The 20,554-nt window shown below is 40.0% G+C and overlaps 1 protein-coding gene across 1 annotated transcript in view; it reads right to left on the reverse strand.

The window, feature by feature from the left end:
• Positions 1-2,311: 2,311 nt before the first annotated feature.
• Positions 2,312-20,554, reverse strand: part of LOC118326739 (guanine nucleotide-binding protein subunit alpha-12-like) — a 21,011-nt gene continuing 2,768 nt past the window's right edge. The window contains exons 2-6 of the mRNA XM_035659786.1: positions 16,033-16,251; positions 6,888-6,938; positions 6,603-6,803; positions 6,079-6,285; positions 2,312-5,246 (exon numbers count right to left, since the gene is read on the reverse strand). Coding sequence (XP_035515679.1) covers positions 5,085-5,246; positions 6,079-6,285; positions 6,603-6,803; positions 6,888-6,938; positions 16,033-16,251 — 840 coding nt within the window. The 3' untranslated portion in view covers positions 2,312-5,084. The remainder of the gene's footprint in view (positions 5,247-6,078; positions 6,286-6,602; positions 6,804-6,887; positions 6,939-16,032; positions 16,252-20,554) is intronic.

The raw sequence follows: 20,554 nt of genomic DNA on the forward strand, positions 1-20,554 counted from the left end.
ACCTCAAGATATCTGAATGAGTCTTCCCTTCACAAACATGCCCACGTTATGCTAATCCTATGCAGTGTTGGATAAAAACCATTCAATACAGTATAAATGGGTTATTTCCGCCTTGTGAGTTTGAATATTTCTACATAGTGACTCTTGTGGATTCAATGAACAGAGTTGTATTGATTGTTATGGTCATCCCCATATTAGCTATTTCACTGTAGAGAACATTTTCTGAAACTTGACCTCACTGTACAAAATGACCTATCGTGACCTCTAGGATAATCACTGCCTCGTGAAACTGGAGACTAGAGAAACTAGAGACTGAAAGCACTTTGACACTCACTGGCACAGTGTTAAGTGAAATCATGCCTAAAAAAACACATTTTTTTTCTTTATATACCTGCAGAAAAACACAAAAGAAATTAAGTGAGCTTTAAAATAGAGGGCGTGATGGTTTCATGGCTCACCTCATAGCTTTTAAACAGCTGTGCTAATCACAATGGCACAGGGCGAAATTAACTAGCCAGGTGGAGAGAGATTAAAAATCATGAAGATTAAGGATGGTATAATGCAAGGTACAAAACCACAAATGTGCTGCTAGACGCAGGTGATATGCCTTCGTTAGGTCAATTTATATTTTGGAGTTTTTAATATTATAAGATATTGAATATTTAGTATTCTTTGTGTAACAAATCCAAAGACAATGATCCATTCCACATCAAAACATTATCTGCAGTTAATGACAGTAGCACAGGCACATTAGCATAATCTTAATAAAAAAAAACATTATTATTATTATTATGTTGCAAGTTGCCTTTTGTTTTTCTTAAGGGAATAATACAGTTGATTTCAGTAAAATCTGGCTACATTTACATTATAAAATAATGCTATAAATATATATTAATAAAACATTTAATCAATCACTTCATGAACAAAATAAATGACGAGGAGATGTCAGGCAAGCACACTAAATTGAACTATCCTGTGCTGACGTTTTGGTAATGACCATAGTAAACAGTTAAACTCAATTTAACACAGATACACAGCACACACACACACACACACACATATATAAAGGCACGCACTCTTCATCGGACCGGCAGATTGAAACAGACTGCTACTTGGCACTAAAACCTTTGGGAGGAATGCAATTCAATTGCTTTCAGACTGAGTGCTATAGCAGCAGCAGATGCTCTATGTCTNNTGCTTCAACTTGAGGACAAAATGTCCTGCGCCTCTCTGCCTCTATAAACGAAGGCTTCCTTATGTTTCAGAGACCACTGGGGATATATTTTTCTGCTCCCTGCTTTTTCCTCTCATCTCCTTTGTAGGATACCGCGGGAGGCTGGTTTGGGTTTCTCTGATGTGTGTGTGTGTGTGTGTTGTGTGTGTGTGTGTGTGTGTGTGGGTGGAGGGAGGGAGGGGGGAGAGTGAAACAGGCAGAGGGATGTCGTTCTTACAGTCTCTCCATTTTGGGATCAGGACAGGAAGTGGGCTCAACAGAGGAAACATGACCTCCTCCCCCTCTCCCTCCTCCCTCCCTCTATCCTCTTACTTTTTCTTGTATTCCCTCTTCCTGCCTTTGTCTGTCCCTCCCCCCTCAAGTCTGTGCCCATTCACAGGGTCATTTCTGGCTTTTTTGGTTCCCGAGATCTCCGTAGGCTGTCACATGTGTTTGTGCGGTGTGTGTGTGTGTGTGTGTGTGTTCAGACCTTAAATTACATTCTACTCACTTCCTGTGTAAATAAATCTATGTTAACCAGTGATTTCTAAAACAACGCTTAAACTCTGGTTGTAGTTGTTTCTGGGCTCCCTCCCTCTCTCTTGAGACTTGCAGTCTGTTATGTATCAGAGCTCCTCTGATTAAAAGCCAAAGCAAAGGTCAGACTCTGCTGGGTAACGGAGATATCGCCTGACTTCAGTTTTACTCTTTATGCCCAGTGGTCTGATAGCTCTAGCTGATGAGCCTCATATTACATTATGTGGAATAAAAGCCTATGGTTAGCCTCCAGGCTGTATATCAGGAATGACATAACTTGTCAGTAGCTTCAACTTTCTGCTTTCTGGCTTTGCAAGACGACTTCTCATGTTCATAAAACTGCCCCAGGACATAAGAAAAACATGCTTGAATTTATTTTTCCTCCACATATCTCCTTCATTATTTTAAATCCTCTGCCATCTCCGTCTTTCCCCCCCAATATCTGCTAATCTTTCTACTGCTCTTCACTATTCAACACAGATGGTCTTGACCTCTTGCTTTGCCGTATACACACTCAAACACACACAGACGCCCACACTGAGAAAATAAAGAAACAGCATGTCAGCAAACGGCAGTGTATTTCACCACAGAGCACAGAGCCAAGGCACTGGGAAACAAAAAACAAAAGCAGAAGACCTCCCTCTTTTCCTCCTCTGCCTCCATCCTGCTCGCCTTTAAAAGTCTGCAGCGTGTTTATTTGTTTCATTGCCTTTTACCCCCCCCCCCCAGACGTTTTCCTTTCTGGTTGTTTTCTCTCTGACACATCCAGTGCAATGACGAAGACTTACAAAAAAAAACGTGCGTGAGTGGAAAAGGTAGTTAGTTAACGACAAATGTTGCAGCAACGTTACAGTTACAGGAACGTTACAGTTACAGTGATGCTGTTAGACAGAGTGGTGTTTGTATTGTAAGGTTACCACATTACACACAGAGTCAAATACTTACAGTATTCTATGTACAAGATGTATGAACATACGTCACACACAAATACATACAAATTACACAGTTTAATACAGTATCATATAAAGGCGTGTGGAAGTGCTCATGATTAGCCTCATTCCCATCGAGGCCATTCGGACTTAATACTCAGGGTGGGAGGAGCAGCCCAGCTGTGTCCTTCTGCTGCGTACCAAAATGCACATCATGCAAATATTGGGAATAAAATCAACATTTTCATGTCATAGAGTCTCTGAAAACAGAAAGAAACTTGACTTGAAGAATCCAACGGAGGGAGAATAAGGTTTCAAATTCTAACTTAGTTTGAAAATACGTGTTTCTGGGTGGCTGGCAGGTATCCATTAAAATCACACAAGCTTAGTTCTGGGCAACAGTTTAACCACCGTCATAAATCAGTGCTCAAGGCTTTATTAAACTGCGAGTAACCATAACAACAGTACATTTTCTTTATGCTACATTACCAGCTAACTCTCGCTGGTAAAACATGGCTGCAGCTAGTGATTGTTTTTAGTGATTCATCTGTTCGTTCAAAATCATTTGTTTTGTCTTTGAACCTGCACTGCAACGAGCTGTAAACACAACATACGGTAACATCGCCTTATAAAGTTGATATACGGTGTCATCACCATGTATAACAGTTGCTTATTAATTCATCCATCAGACAGAGGAATATTAAGATGCAAAAGTGTTCTGGGAAGCGGAGGAAAGCTGTAGAGTCGAGTGATAATGCCCCGTGGCTCCATCACTATAACGACGGGTTTCATATTTACACTTTTATTCCATGTTAATATAAAAATATTCATTAGTGGAGCTTTAAAATGTCAGAAAATAGTGAAGACAATGTCCTAGAGCCAAATGTGTCATCTTCAAATTATAATTGCCACATTTGAGAAGCTGAACCCAGTCCATTTGATCGAGAAATGACAATTTGATTAAAATTGTTGCTGCTTAATTGTCTCTTGATTGACTAATCAATTAAAAAATTGTTGTAGCACTAAACTTGACCGTTGGTTTAACTGACTATAAAATAATGGTATTAACTTGGTATTAGTGTGATAATAAACTCAAAATTGTCCTGATATTGAAAATACCAGACTCTGTGACTGTTTTAGTCACTTCATAAGTTTTGGTTATTGTTCATTCTTGGTACATGTCCCACCCTGACTGCTACAGAAGTCCAAAATGGCCGTCAGCAACATGGGAATAAGGTCATTTACAGTTCAACCCTGTCATTCTCTGCCTTTCCTTTCACGTTTACAGGACAAAAGAATGGGAACGAGCAGTGTAACAGTATACCAAAGCCTTCTTGTAAAGGGGATACTTAAAATATGCCTTAAGTTAAGTCTGGGCTATTGTGGTACTCCTACTGGGACGTTGGTGGGAAACAGAAGAAGGAATAAGGATAGAGACGAACCATAATTCATGCAAGACCAGAAGCTGTGTGTGCCTATTTCTTGTAACTAAGAAGAGTCTTTAATTTGACTGTCTACTGTTTCTGCTGGAGAGGGAGGAGACGAACAATCTGTCTATTGTGGAGAGGACAGAAGAGGAGAGGAGAGGAGTGGGATAACACTAGTTATCTGCAGCTGTTCATCTCTTGTATGATGGCAGGAACAGGAGAATAAACAAGCAGCGAAGAAGATGTAAAGATAGAGAGAAAGACAGCACAGAAGAAAACAGGGAGCGTTAGAGAGAGTCATCTCTTTCCTCTGTTAAAGTTCATGGACAGGAACAAGCAACCTTAATCACACAACACAGCATATGACCAGTATGGGCCCAAACCCTTACCCCTCTCCCTCTGTCACGTGTACATTAGGAGGGCAAAGCATTCTGCAGCTTGCTCTAAATGTTCTTTCTTTCTTCTTGCTCACACAGCTCGATCAAGCTACAGTTAGACCGGCAGCAGTTTGACGTGGTTTAGTGACAGGGTTGTCATTAGTCATATATACATTTGAGGAAAAAAACACTTTCAGTGCTCATGTCATGTAGTTTTTTTTCTCCTTATTTTTAAAAACATTTTCTAACCTGCGAATGAAGGCAAGAACACTTTAGAGCTACAAGACGGAGAAGGTGACTGTCTTTCCAGCATACACACATTTATACAGGTTAAATGCAGGCTCTCGTCCTCTGTGACCCTCACAGTTTCCACAGGGGTCGACGTAGGCCAACAGGTCCAGAGTCACTTTCATGGCTCCACAGGTTCAGAGTTCAGTTAAATCCACACTGTGGGTCAACTGGCTTTAATTATTAATATTAATATGCACTCATGGGCTGTAGTGTCAGGATTAGACAGGCCAGCTCTGCAGTCCTCCAGGCCTTGATTCATGGCTGGTTTCACAGTTCACAGTCAGAGAAGCTGTTGTCTGCAGCGTGAAGGTCACTGCAGCATGATATCTTTGAGGTTTTCCTGCAGGATGGTGTCCTTGACGGCGTGAAAGACAAAACGAATATTTTCTGTGTCTATCGCAGTGGTGAAGTGGTGGAAGAGTGGCTTGCCCCGGTTTCTCCTCTTGCGGCTGAACGACTGCACCAGGAACGCCTGGAAGGAGCAGAACAGAGACACTTAAGCAACTGGGTTACAGTCTGTCTACAGTAATCTGAATTATTTAATGTCACGTTGAGAAACCCTGATTCTGTAATCAGCGGAGAGGCAAAACCTGGTTTTGTCAAATCGGCCGAATTTCTACCGGAGAAAGTTGATCTCCAATCTGCCTTTTACGTGTATGAATGTACATGACAAAGACTGCAGACAGAGAAAGTCAGTGTAAGGCAGCAGGATGAAAGGAAAAGATTAGTAAAAGTTGCGATACATCCTCATTTCCATCCAAATAAATAATAATACTGTAAGTAAGTTACCATAGCAGCACATTTGCACTGAAAGGAAAGGTGACACACCATCAAAGCAATCAATGCCTATAGAGCGTCACATTGAACTAAAATATCATTGCTGACAAGACAATCAAGGCAATGGCCTAATTCAATACAGGTGTTCAGTGGACAGACAGCCACAAGGGGAAAGTAAAGTGATAGAAAACCATACAATCAAAATACAATCTAATACAGAACAGGAATACAAGAATACAACCACTGCATCATGCATCAAGATTCAAACATCATTTTAAGAATGGCAAAACTATGATGAAGGACCTGTCAGTCCAGAACATCTTGTGAAACTCTACAGGGATTGATTGCTTTGATGGTGTATCACCTTTTGAATAATTATTTATCTGTGTGGGTGCATGAAAGCACACTGTGGTTCATACACAGTAGGAGGAAAATAAGGAGCAAAAAAACAAATTCGAGTAGAAAATCTTAGTTGAAAAACTGAGATTGATGCCTCATAATGCTTGCAGCTTTCTTTGTGTGTGTACCTGTACATCCTCTAGTCTGCGTGGGTCTCCTCTGAACTCGGGAAAGTTCTTGCGGATGTCCACCGTGCGAATCTTTTCCACCAGCAGGTCTGTTTTGTTGAGGAAGAGGATGATGGACACGTTGAGGAAGAGCTTGTTGTTGACGATCGTCTCAAAGATATTCATACTCTCCACCAAACGGTTCGTCCTTCGATCCTCCATCAAGACCTGGAACGAACACACACACACAGACACACACAGACACAATTATCCTTTGATTTTTCCAGGTTTTTATCTGTGCACCAATTAAGGATTCAGTCGTCATCATATGACTGTTGATTTGAGCCGCAGCCACGACTGAGGGAACAATCAAGTTTCCACAGCCAACCACAAAGACAGCTTTGTGTAAATCTCAAATGTTGTGCCTCTCTGATGTTTCTCGTCCATTTCGTAATTTTAAAAGTCAAGAGAATAATGATCAGACTGTCTGACTAACCTCTTAAAATCTCAACATGATCAGAAATGAATGTGTCCTCAAATGGTACCTGATCGTACTCTGATGACGAAACCATGAAGAGTATCGATGTGATCCCGTCAAAACACTGAAACCACTTCTGCCTCTGGGACCTCTGCCCTCCGACATCCACCATCTTGAAAGGGATCTTCTTGATGATAAAGTCATGCTCAACGATGCCTTTAGTGGCCTTTCTCGCAAACAAAATGTCCTGCTTGCTTGGGATATAGTTCTGAAAATGGGAGATATAAACACGTCAAAAAGAGGTGAAGAAACAAAAAGTTCACATAAGATTTAACTAGTCACCGTGACTCACCAGTTGACCAATGCGATCCAAGTTATCCAGGAAGTATTTGACTGACTCACTCTGCAGACAGGAAGAAAGAAAATCCATTACAGACGCAAAATGCAACTGAGTCATCCTTTTACGCATTAACCAAAACTTGAAAGACCCAAATAATCATATTAAAGCACTTCATTCGGACAATTTCATTTGTTGGATCCTTATTCAATTCCCATTTCATGGAAGTTGTCATACTGTGGTTAATAATTTAATAATACATCAATCGATTTTCTCTCCCCAATCGCCAACAAAAAGGACAGAAACCATGTGACCAACAATAATCATATCAGTCCCATTATATTTTAGTAACATATTCTGCTACTCGTGAAGCTACTTTTATGGACAGGCTTGACCAATAGCACAATACTCTGGACTGAAGTGACTCAAGTGACATAACTGGATCTCTATGTTTATATGACCCATGTTTTTTATCAGTGTCTTCTCATAATCACATCTGGTGTACAGCTGCTAACTAGCTGCTGTTGATAACTTAGCCGTCATGTTAGGTGACTCTGCCCAGACCTGCTCAGAGCACCGGGGGCAGTGTTGGGTCTTAACGCTACATCTCTAGTACAGGAGTGATGGGAGAGCTCCCAGTCCGTTAGCAGCAGTTAGCGGTTAGCTATAGCTACAAGTAAATGTTAGAGCTGCACAATTAATTGAAATATTATCGGATAAGCAATATGGCAGTGCAATATGCAAATTTTTTTTTAAATAACAATTATAAAATAACTCATGTTACTTCTGTTCTTTTACAATAATGTTTATGTGAGAAAGACAGACAGCGATTTTATCAAACAATTAAAATCATCAAACATCACACATCTTATGATTTTATCTCCTGACAGTCAACATCCACTGAACCAGACTGGAACGAACTCGGTGCAGCTTGTTTTGATCCATTGTGACGCCCAGATCAGAACTATAATCAGCCCAACAACTGTGTGTCCCTGCACTGAGGCGCAGCGTTCAAGTTTTATTGGGTGGAGTTTTAACTACAAATCACTTATCTACTTTAGATTTTGCTTTTATTTTTGAACACACGCTCTGCAGTTTCAATTTGTTTCAGGCAGCAGTTCTTTTTTTTTGGTACGACAATCAATTAACTGGCTCTTGAAACTTGAGTTGTGTAATCCATCACAGCATCAAGTCTGCGTTCATGTTTGTCAATGTTACGCTACCGTTGAGTCATAATGTGGTTTAACTGCAGGCTGATCTTCACTGTAATTGATTACACTGCTCAACACAGTTTTACGAGGCCGCTTATTGATTTTCATACTGTTCTGAAATAAATGGAAACCAGTGGGTGCCTCGTAAATGAGCTAAAACTTGCTTAAAGCTTTGGTCTGTAACTAAAATGGAAATAATCTTTCTTTCTCTATGTAGTGTATGTATACCTGTCTGTCCTTTGATTTTCTCAACAACCGTTCATCCAATTGACTTGGAAGCCATGTTGCGGAGGAGAAGACGGTGGTGATAAAAACAAACTTTATGTTATGGCCTGTAACTTTTGAACCGTAACTCTAAAAATCTGTGATTGGATTTTTTAATTTTGTCCAAATCAGTTTTTTTGCTACTCCTTCTACAGATTTTGAGCATTTGTCACCAATTTTAGTACAAAAAATCTCTGGACAAAGCCGGAAAAGGTTCGTTTTTTAAAATTTTTGATATCCCATACAGATTTGCTATAGCTGTCTCTCAAAGTTTGCTAATATTGCGACAATGTTATATCTCCCCAACACTGCAACCACATTTGGTGGACGAGTAGATATGATGTCAAATAATATGATGACAAATGAGGTGCTATCTGGCCAACAGGAGGTTACGCTGTAGCAGCATCATCTAACTATAAAGGAAGGAATGTGTGTTTGTCTGTCTTTTAAATATCTTGAAAACCGGTACAATCAACTTCACACTAGGCAGGATATTAGCAGCACTTCCAAAGGCCCAGAAATCGACCCGCTCCGAATGAGTATGGCCCCAAATAGACACTGCACTAGTATAACAGGAAAGGTGCAGGTTTTAAGCTGAAACATTAGTTTTACTATTCCTCTTCACACTTGACTCCTGACTGTAGTTTTAAAGTGAATCTCTCTCATAACTCCCTCTCTCGCTTGAACACACACACATTCAACAGGAAACAGCTGTGTGTGTGAAAACAGTGGGGAGAGACAAGGGGGAGGGAGGGATTAGCGAGTCAGACAGAACCCAGATACAAAGTCATTTTAGCCCTCCCATCACACACAAAGATACATTTTACAGTTTAACAGGGTATGGATCTGCATTACAACTCTTCTTTGTCATAATAAAATGAATTTATTAGGTTGAATGCCTCCTGTGCATCAATGATCAAGCTGTTTCAATTCTGCTGATGAGTCAAAGCGTCTGTGGAAATGATCTTTGTGTGTGTGTGTTTGTGCTTGTGTGTGTGTGTCTGTGTCTCTGTCTGTGTTTGCGTATCCCCTCATCTCTGGGAATTCCCCTCTCCCTCCGATCAGCCCCTCCTCCTGTTCATGTCCAACTGAACCAATCAGAGTTCCCGGCTTTGTGTTTCCTTTTGCTGTGACACTGTAGGTCAACGGCAGGGTCACAGGGTCACATCTCACCCGCACAGGGGTCGCGCTTCCTGGTCCGACAGAGATGAATTTAACAGCCACGTGAAGAGCTTTCACTGATTATGTTCGATCAGTGTAACAGAAACCGTAAATCTGCCAAGTTTGGAAAAAGTTGTTGTCAGCACGGGTTTTAAGAGGAATAATGCTATATTGTAGTTAGGCCCAGTTGTGTGTGTGTGTGTGTGTCTGTGTGTGTGTGTGTGTGTGTATTTGTGTGTCAGCCTGGGTGGCTGAGTAAGGCTGGAGGAATGTCTCCATTCATGGCGTGTATGGGCAGATTAGGGGCTTTATTACAGCAAAGACCTGAATAAGCTCACATTCTGTCGTGTGTGTGTGTGTGTGTGTGTGTGTGTGTTTGTGTGTGTGTGTGGCCACAGGTATATGAGTGCCACTTGTGTGTGACTGGGTGCGCCACTATTGTTTGACAGCTGCAGTCCTTTTAACACACAACTATGATTTGAATGCACCTTGTGAACATAGTGAGTAGTTGCAGGGCTCATTATTGATTAATCTGTTGATTATACTTCTATTAAATGATTAATTTGCTTGGTAAATGATCAAAGATGCTGTTCTTTGGGTCTGGTTGCACATTGGCAGTTAGTTAAGCTGAGTCTCTTATTAAAACTTTCTTCTGTTTCTTTTTTAATACACAAAACTTTCAGATAGTCGTTTAACTAAAAAGCAAATACGTCATCTATTCGGCAAATATGTAGTTTTTAAATATAAAAAAACAAAAAACATATAAACTATTGTTCCCTAAAATTGTTATAAAATCAAAACTAAATCAATTTGATAATGGTGCTATAAGCATCCTGATCACATGAACAAATTATATACTGGATTAAAATGTCATAAAATGCTATAAAACAAGTCATCAACTAATTGTTTCAGCACCATTCATCCATGTATTTGTATGTTGATATTAGCAATAAGTGTGAATAATATAATTGTACTCAACTGCTATTAAATTCTGGTTTATTGCTGTGTCGTTGTCATAGTTTTGGCATAACGTCAGATCCACCAGGTTAATTGCTGAAATCTGCGAACGTGACAACATCATAAAAGAAGTCCAAAAAGAAGGAGCAGTCAACAACGAAGTAGGTTATAAACAAAACAACTAACTTATTTGAAAGAGAAAACAAAACAAACAGTCAATCAGTTTATGATCCGACATTGATCTACTGTACTTTCGTGAGAACATTGCTGCCAAAACTGATAGAAATTAAGGCAAAAAGTATGAAAATAAGACTTGGTGTAATAAACCAGAATGATCCTTTAATTCTCAAACCAAAATAAAAGGTTTATCAATACATATATATCACTTTTTTGTTGTTATGGGAACAATGTTCGGACCATCAGGCACATAAGCACACAAACACACACACACACACAAGGACGTCAGCAAAAAAGAACCTAAACCCAGAGACGTGAATATACAGAAAAAGAGTTTCCTGTAAACACTTACAGATAAAGTTATACAGTGTATCTACAGTACAGCCAACATTAACTCATGAAGTAGCCGCAGAGAGTTCCAGGTTGAAATCTCATACAGTCAACCATATGGGGCGAGTGTGTGTGTGTGTGTGTGTGTGTGTGCGCATGTGCAGCATTTATAGCCTCTTTACATCTTTGTGGGCTTCAAAGTTCCCTATACAGTTAACTCAAACCTCCTTTACTCAGGATGTCTGTGCTGCTGAAGACAACAGCAGCAGTTTACCGTCACAGCGTGATATACAGCCTTGTTTTTGTCAAGCAGAAGACGTTTTTAGGTGTTTATATCCTATATCAAACTGCGTGTTATCTGGGTGTGGTGGGAACACAGAGAAGCCTGCAAGTAAACAAAATCCCTGCATGTGTTCGCTTTTGGTTTGTTTTTCTCTCACTATCTCCCCTTCTCTCTCTCTCTCTAAACCTCCCCATCCCCTCCTTTCCACTTTCCACTCCCTTTCTGTCTTCCTCCCATTGGATTCTCTCTCTCCCTCTCCCTGTCAGCCTGTGGCCCAGCTCCAGCGGTGCCTGGGAAAAGCTGACTGTGGTATCCCCGGAAAACCTCTCAGAGAATGGAGAGAAGGGGGGAGGTCGGAGAGGCTCTAACTCAGCACATTTACTCAACAGTAGATCTTTTAGTTTTTTCTTGCTTTGAAAGGATGATGCCGGTGTTATTCTATATATTTCTTATTGTCAACAAATCTAATGAAACAACCAAATCCAACAATGCGTTAGCCCATGTCTCTGTACTTTACACTCTCCCTACTGTGGCTGTGATACTCAGCCCACATTTGTTCTTACTGACGTTTTTTAAATCTTGAGAAAGGGTTACAAATATATACTTTGGAAATGGCTAAGGGATTTCCTTAAACAACTGGGCACTAGATTTCAGCAAATAGGAGCAAACAGGTGCATTTTTGGGGACTTCTTTCTGCTGCAGAACCACATTAGAATTACTGTATTTTTTAACCTTGGTCTTGTTATCATTGTGGTAATTCTGACTATGGCTCACAGTAACTTTGCGCTTGTCATCTCCATTGTGGAGAATCAGGAAAGGCGACTCCGGCAAAACAATGTATATCAGGTCAAACAGCACACGCCTCCTAATGTTTTACAAGTGCATAATTATACTTATAGCCCTGTTTTGGTTTCCACCAACTCCTGAGAGAAATATGCTCCACTATGTTCCCCAGCGAGTTGCTAATGTTGTTTGTCTGCTGTTTGATGCAGGACAGATACTGTTCAAAGCAGTAAGATTACAGGCTGCAAATGTAAACACAGAAAAGAGCCCCTGGGTTAACTATCACACTAGATGACTGTAATACAATGTACTTCCGTAGCACCTGCTGCTGTGTGTACATGAGAATGCAAATGTGCATGCTAGAGAAGTAGTAGTTAAAGGACCAGTGTGTAGGATTTAGTGGCATCTAGAGGTGAAGGTTCAGATTGCGATTAACTGAACACTGCTGGTGCCTGTATTTGACGACCTGGGAATGGGAACTATGGTGGCTGTGAAGCTTGCAAAAAATGTTAAAAGCCTTATCTACAGTCAGTTTGTCCATTCTGGGCTGTACAAACACGGTTTAACACTGCAGACGCCACGGAAGGCCACCTACAGTGTCTGTAGATAAAAACAGCTCATTCTAAGGTAACAAAAGCCAAACGATTCCTATTTCCAGGTGATTATACACTAATGAAAATAAACCTATGAATATTATATTCCATTTCTGCCAATGGATTGCCCTAAATGTTACACACCTTTAATGACAGAAGGTTTGTCCGCCTTATTGTCTTCTATGGGTGCAATAGCTGGTTAAGAGCTATTAAGAGCTGCTGCTTGTCCCGATATGTTGTTTTCCTGGGGTCAGTATCTACAAATTAAAATTAGCGTGCCTGGGTCCAGACCTTTAAATCAACTTCACTCACCTGGCAAATAAATAGAATGACTGTTGGTTCTTTTGGTATTTGCTGACAATAAGAAAACACAGAATATCACCAGCCTTATCCTTTAGGAATGATGTCTGCAAGCCTGTGCAGCTGTTCCATACTAGCTTTATCATACAGCGACTTCAGATAAGACAAGGCACTCTGACCCAAAGCTGTGCAATGACATCTCACACACACTTACAGTATGTTAAGTGAGAGGGAGACGGAAGTGGCTTCCGTCTGACTCCAGATTGTTTTGTCACTGATAAATGTGCAACAAGGTAAAAGGTCAAACTTACAGCTCTGAACAGAAAGTAGAACTGTTGTGTCACGTCCAATAAAGTACGAATAAACTAGCTGCTATGAGACCAGCTGGCGATGCCGATGCTGTGAGACATTCACTATGTTGACAATATGGTTAGTGAGTATTCATGACATTCTGTTGAACCATTAAGTGTCATTAACAGTCTGTCTGGCTCTTTGCAGCATATTTGTAGACACTTATAGAGTTACTTGTAATACCAAGTGGTTCTCCAGCTGCTCTGTTGTTCTTTAAGCTACAGTTAAGTGGCTGCTTTAAACGCACCTCAATTTGTTTTATTCTCTCTCTTCAGGCAGCAGAAAAAGAAATAAGCTTAGACATCTGAAAAAAAAAGCAAATGATGCTCTAAAGACATAACATAGATGCCAGGTAACTCTGTCTATACAAGGTCATTTTTATATGGAACATTTAAGCATTTCAATGTTCCTTTATTATGATTATGAAGCTGAGATAGCAGACCCTTCACGATTTTGCAGGCTTTTTTTTGGGATGGTTGCAGCCTAAAACGCCTGATTTTATGGCAGCTTTTTTTTTAAAATGGCGATGCATGTTCTTAGGCATTAATCAATTTAGCAAACAGGATAAATGTGAGATGTTTGTGTTGCACATGTCTGCATCCTGCAACTATAAACAAGGAAGTGTGTTAGGTGACTGTGGCTCAGTGTTTTGTGCAGGAAACTACATTGATTGGTCAAATTTGCAGAGAAGTTGAGGTGATTGGACAAAACTGAAAGATCGCACATTTGGAGTTTCTGGCCAACTTATGAATATAAGTCCAATATTCTACTCTTCTTTTAGCTCTGTTTTGGTTTCCACCCACTCAAATGTTCCACTATGTAACTCTGTCTGTCTGCTGTTTGCTGTGGGGCAGATTGTGTACTGTGGGTTTTTTAGAGCCTGGTGATCAAAGTGAACCCAAAACAGTAAAATGACGGATTGTAAAACCGAAATGATGAGCTGATGGGAACAGCAGAGTTTGACACTAGAAGCAACCCCTTTCACCTACGCATAGTCATTTTATCAGCTGTTTATATAAAACTGATTTGAACAGCTTTAAGGCTACACTCATTTAAATGTCAAATATTCCCTGATCCACCCAACTGGCCTAATATAAATTCCTCCTATCTGATATTAAATTACCCTAAATTTTGTCCTAGAAAATAAAGAATTAATATCATCTCTGCAGAGGAAGTAATAAATTGTAACTTGAGGAATGATGAAGAGGTGGTTCATCAAGAAAGCAGAGGATTCACCCACTTATCCCACCCCCACTTGCTGATAACACTTAAGTCAAGATGACGCAGAGGAAAATGATCATTTTGAGGCTTTTAAGTCATCAAAATTCAATAAATTTACTGCACTTCACTCTGATAATTGATTAAGTAAAGGTGCCAATTTATCAAATCCTGCTCTAAAGATACTTCGTGGCATTTTCAATAAAGAAAATAACTGCCTTATTTTCAATCTATTCAATGTGACTAGTTATACAGTGAAAGGAGTGCAGCGTAGCACGGTAAATGAAACTCCACAGGACTCCACTTCACCTGCTCCATTTCCAGCCAAGAGAAAAATAATTACATCTTTGGGAAATTTCCAAAACCAAAAATCTTAAGTTACCCAGAGACACAATAAATACTTCCACAGGCTTCGCTCAGTGCAGCGCTCCTTCACTGTGACTTCTTTCTTTAGCTGACAGGTAAAAACATTTCTGATATTATCCAGTTACTTCCTCTGAAGTTGTGAGCATGTCAGTTATTATTAGCTTTGAGAGTGGCTGGCAAATCAGTTATACAGTACGCAGATATCATACTCACTGCTCACACTGCTGACAATATTTACGCTGCCCTACAAAGGCCAAACACAGAAACTACATATTTGGTCAAACTGAGTTAGAACCTGCATCTGAATATCTGACGTCTGTTTTACTATACGAAAAACATTAAGCCATAGAAATGTATCACTTACATGAAAACTGCTTTTAAAATTTTCAGAAACTACAAAATGTACCTAAAACTAAGTCAAAAACACAGTTTCTGCACTGTTTTGTGCAGTACTAGATTATCCCTGTGTATTACTGCCCAGACTGATGTTAGTACAGTATATGTGGCTTCAGGGGCCTGGTAGTCTGTGTGCGACAGTACTTATTACTGGAGTTGGGAGTATTTTAGGGTCTGAAGATTTCAAAAGAACATAAGGTTGGAGACTCTCGCCTGGATGTTTGTTTGCATTGGGAGAAATCTACACTAATGTTCCATGCAGATTCAAAAACCTTTTTAGCATGCTTTTAATTCCTGCTTTATGTTTATATTTGTTGAAAGTAGATATTTTCTACAGGGCTCTCCCCTTTTGATTCAATGCATGCTGTTGATAATGCATTAAACATCACTGAATGTTTGAGAAGAACACTTTGTACTTTTACTTGGACATTTTTTTAACACCAGTGGTTTTGTTTTTTGTTAATATTTTAGTGATGTAACAGAACTTACTACTACCTACTTGAGTGCAGATTTTCAGTACTTTTTCCACTACTGGTAGAAACATGACAGATACTGTAGAAGAGGATCCACTCCCTTGGTAGGTAAAAACAACTCTTTTTAAGCTAATGAAAACAAAACTATAAATTTTTAGGTAATAATACACCGATAAAAACATGCCTATGAATATTATATTCCATTTCAGCCAATACATCCTCCTAATTGTTACACACAGGACCTTTAAGGGGAAAATAAAAGGGGCAACCGTGTGTTATGTGACTAATTTTACTCACCAGTTGGAACTCAGAGCGCCGTGCGTAGGCCTCCTGTATGCCGGTGTCCGCCCAGAGTGCGCTCAGTGCCATCACGTACAGCTGAAACTCACTCGGCTCGACCCCCGAGCCGCCCACACGTCCCTCCCACGACATCACCAGCATACCCTGCTTCTCGTTCTCGCAGCTCTGCCAGCTGATGCCCAGCTTGTCCCGGGCGTCCACCAGCACACGCATGCCCTGCAGAATCACAGAATTGGTGCATATGTAAGGCTGAATGTGGTGAAGTGGTGTAACAGCTGCTCTTTTTCTAATGTCAGCAGTATTGTACAAATATTTCCTGACCACACAGAGGGGGAAAAAAAAAACTCATACTGCATGTGCTTTCCTGGGAAAAACATCAACACAGAGTCTAATGTTACTGGTAAACATGGAGTAACACACACACTCAGACATATTCATGTGTGGCGTGTGGGTGGTTTTCTGAAGAGAAGCATGTAGACTGATCTGGGTGGGAGGTCTCCTCCTAACTGATCAAACCAACCAACACACACAGACACATATTCAGTGTTTTGTAACTGTGTCTCTCTCTTTATAAAACGTTCCTAAATCCATTTGTTTTATTTCTTCCAATTCAGCAAATGGTTTAAGTAAATTTTGCGTGACAGTTTTTATTTGCAACTTAATGCTTTTACCTTATTTTATTTTGTGTATTTTGTTGCTTGTTGATCTGTAACATCTTTTTCTTTTGTTTTTATGGCTTAATAATGTAAAGCATAGTTCACAGCATCTTAAAGTTCACGGTCTACTGTATTATTAAAGCCTGTTTGCTTCATTTATTGATTGAAACAACAGAAGACTCAGCAGCAAACAATATCAGTTGATTTATTGATTGAAACAACAGAAGACTCAGCAGCAAACAGTATCAGTAAGTGTTTCAAAGGTCACAGTAGGTTAAGAGATGTGAATGTGTGTGTGTGTGTGTGTGTCAGTGAGTCATGAACACCTAACACTTGCGCAACAGTCAGGTCTGGTCAGGTTTATTTGTATAGCTAAATATCAGATTTAATAGGCTTTACAGGCCCACAACATGAACAGCTATACACCCAGCTAAACCGTGTCTCTACAAAGACAAAGAAAATCCTCTAAAAACCCCAAAGCAATCTGGAAGAAATCTCAGACACGGAAATAAGAAATTCCCCTCTTAAAATAAAAGGGTGAGCAGTAGGATGTGCGGTTGTGAAAAAGACAATTTACAATAAAAACGAAAATAAGATGTGACAGTAGAATTTCTCAGTAAAGCAGCTACAATGCGTGTTTTTACGTAGTGTGTGTGTGTGTGTGTGTGTGTGTGTGTGCAGTCTGACTGGGATGCTTCTTTGTGACTAAGTGGTGTGTTTTTAAGTCTAATCCCTCATTTGAGACTTTTTGTTGATGTTTTGGTTTACAGTAGGAATGAGTAAGACTGACAAAAACAAACGTGGTGTTTAACACAAAGACACGAGTGCAGATCGAACACCAGCGTGTAAAATTACTCAGAGAGTCACTGTGAGTGAGCTTCGAGTCACATCGACTCACGATTATTGTCTTTCTACGGTTTTCTCTGTCTGTGAGCCAACCTGAGCCTTATCAATTTACCAGTCTGTGTATTTGTGGCATAATCCTCTATGGTTTCGTCTGTCTCTCTTCCTGTACGCCTGCATGTCTGTCTGGCTGTCGGTTTTCCTGCTGGTCAGCCAGCCTGTTTGTCCGACTCTGTCTGTCTATAATAAATCAGTTTGTTTGTCTCAGTTCAGCAGTCTGCTTCTTTTTTTTTACACCAAATACATCCAAACCAGAACAAGTTGACCACATCTCTCCCATTTCAAAAGCCCCCTCCAAATTCTTGGCAGGGAATACAGCCTTATTTCACCCACATTTGCAGGACGATGGAGTAACTAGATAGATAGATAGAAATAGATAGGATGAAATAAATAAAAGACACGTTATTATCCGAGGGAAATTCAAGAGGTGATCCTAGTCAGGAAATATGACATACTCACACTGTGTTTAGCAGGTTACTAGATTGTATAAATAATTCAATACAAATATAAATAATGGAGGTCATGAATAAACTGTCCTTTTTCTTATTAGTATTCAGGATAAATTGCTTTACAGATAAATGAACGGTACATAGATGCCTTAATCCTGATTCTGGTGGAGTGTTATCCTGTTGTTGTCCTTCACGTATTGAAGTGAAATTTCACAACATCTATTGTAAACTCCAGTATAATTAACCGTAATCCTATTTTACCCCTGGTGTTAAAACGTTGTTGTCTTGTTTGAGGAGGACTTACAGGCAATAAACGGGAAAGTTTGACTTTACAAGCCGAAGGACCACATGAATACTTCATTAGTTTTGGTCGCTGTGAGGCTCTGACCTCCAGGTCCTCTGACCTACATAGACTGCATCATTTAGGGGCCCTCTGTTTGTAAAGAAATATATTTTACTAGAAAAGAAATGGTTTGTACGAGATGTTGTCCGACTATGTCACATCAGGACATGTAGGATATAAAAAGTGTTTATATGGGGCTGTCTCATGTAGGCTGAGTCCTTGCCGCAGCGGCCCAGGTTCAAGTCCCCCCTCTCTCTTCCCCCTTTCCTGTCTATCTTCACCTGTTATATAAAACTAAAGGCATAAAAGACCAAACAATATCTTTTTTAAACGTGGTAATGCTTGATCCCAACAACCACAAAAGAAGGTGGGTTGACCAATCACAACAGGAAGTGTGTGTCAAGGCCGGATTGTCAGTTTTGGAAAGTTACAGAAATGGTCAGACACCCTTATCTGACATCAGAAAGGTGTGCAGTGAAGCAGTTTCTGAAGCTATTCGATCATCTGACAAGTACTTCTCATGGAGTATACTAGCACCTTTAAGCCTGACCAAGTTGGTTGGGCTTTGGGAAACACTTAAACAGACAGGCTCTTGGTGTTTGTCTTATGCGTTCCTAAAAAGTATCTGATCACACGGGGCTAGAAAAACATGAAAATCTGATGTATGAACTGAAGACTTGTGTCCTTAGTCGTGATGTGTGTCAGTGGCATTATTATTCTGGGACTGAAAGCTTCCTGCATTAAAGTTGCAGGAGGTAACTTTTATAAAAATGTCTGAGAAAGATGGTTGATTGTTGAGTCTCATTCCCAGGTCCCAAAGCGACTCGGGAATGAGACACGACATTCATCTTTCTTGGCTTTGATTGATTGTTTTTATTCACGGTGGATTCTTATAAAAGTTACCAGCTGCCCTCCTCTTTTAACACAGCGTCTGCCTTTAGTCCACTCAAAACTAGGGGGCACAGAAAACATCCCCGCTGTACAGTAGACAACAAAAACTGTCAAAATAAAGAATACGGGCAGGAAACCACTGCCTCTTTACCCTTCCCTGTAACAAACAAGAATCAAGCGGTAATAAACCTCTTCAGTCCGTCCAAACTTTATATATAGTCGTGATCCCAAAGTTCCCAAAGATGCCAAACATGCTGAGTTTTGGGGCTTCAATACATGAGGAATAAACATTGTACCGTATATGAAACTGACAACGTGGAATAAGATGATGTTTCCACACTGGATGATAAGGGACTTATCAAATCAGCAAGAAAGCTGTTCAAACTGTGAGCTTGGGTTATCCAACATGATTGATTAGTGTTTGGGAAAACACTTTGTTAAACAGTAATGACAGACAAACAAGGACAGTCAGAGGAATGGAGATAAGAAAGACTCAAAACCATCATGTGCCTAGTTTAGAGCTTCTCTAATTCACAAACCTGGACACAAACATATACGTCTTAGTTTCATTTGTGATAAATAAATAAATCACTTTGACAAGTATTATACTAGAGATTTATCCGTTACTGCCAGAGGTATAATTATTGAGATTAAAGAGGACCACACCTGAACTCCTCCTTCATGTTATTTTATCTTTATATAATCCTGCCGATGCTACACACCTGTGTGTTCTCTTTCAGCTGTATCCCTCCTTCCTTCCCGCTTTGTTCTCTTTCTCTATCATTACGTTCCCATGAAGTGGGAGTGGAGGGATTCCTTTACCCCTGGGTAGGTGAGGCTGATCCTCCACCAACGTCCCAAACCACAGACATTACTGCTCAGGTAACGTCCCACTTAATACACTGAAGGCTCCCAGCATTACTTAAGGAAATGTGTTCAGTTTACAGTGTAATGACACACATTTAATTTAATGTTGCAGTGTTAATTTACTGTCTAGGTGCAGTGGGGATGTGTTGTTTACTACTCTTAATTCGTGTATCTTCTCCTCTAGGCCTATACTGTTTTTACTTAATGATATACTTAATATACTTGTATACTAGTGTTGAAACAATATGTCGACTTATAGCGAGTCAGTCACTACAAACTCTTTGCAGCCTGACATTGTTCAAACCCACAAAACTTAACTTCAATTTGTTTTTAATATATATATTTTAGGGGGCTTTTATGGCCTTTAATGGGCAGTGACAGCTGAAGAGTGACAGGAAAGGGGGGAGAGA

This window comes from Morone saxatilis, unplaced genomic scaffold, assembly GCF_004916995.1.
Source record: "Morone saxatilis isolate NCDOM2014 unplaced genomic scaffold, NCSU_SB_2.0 Contig17, whole genome shotgun sequence".
Lineage (NCBI taxonomy): Eukaryota > Metazoa > Chordata > Actinopteri > Moronidae > Morone > Morone saxatilis.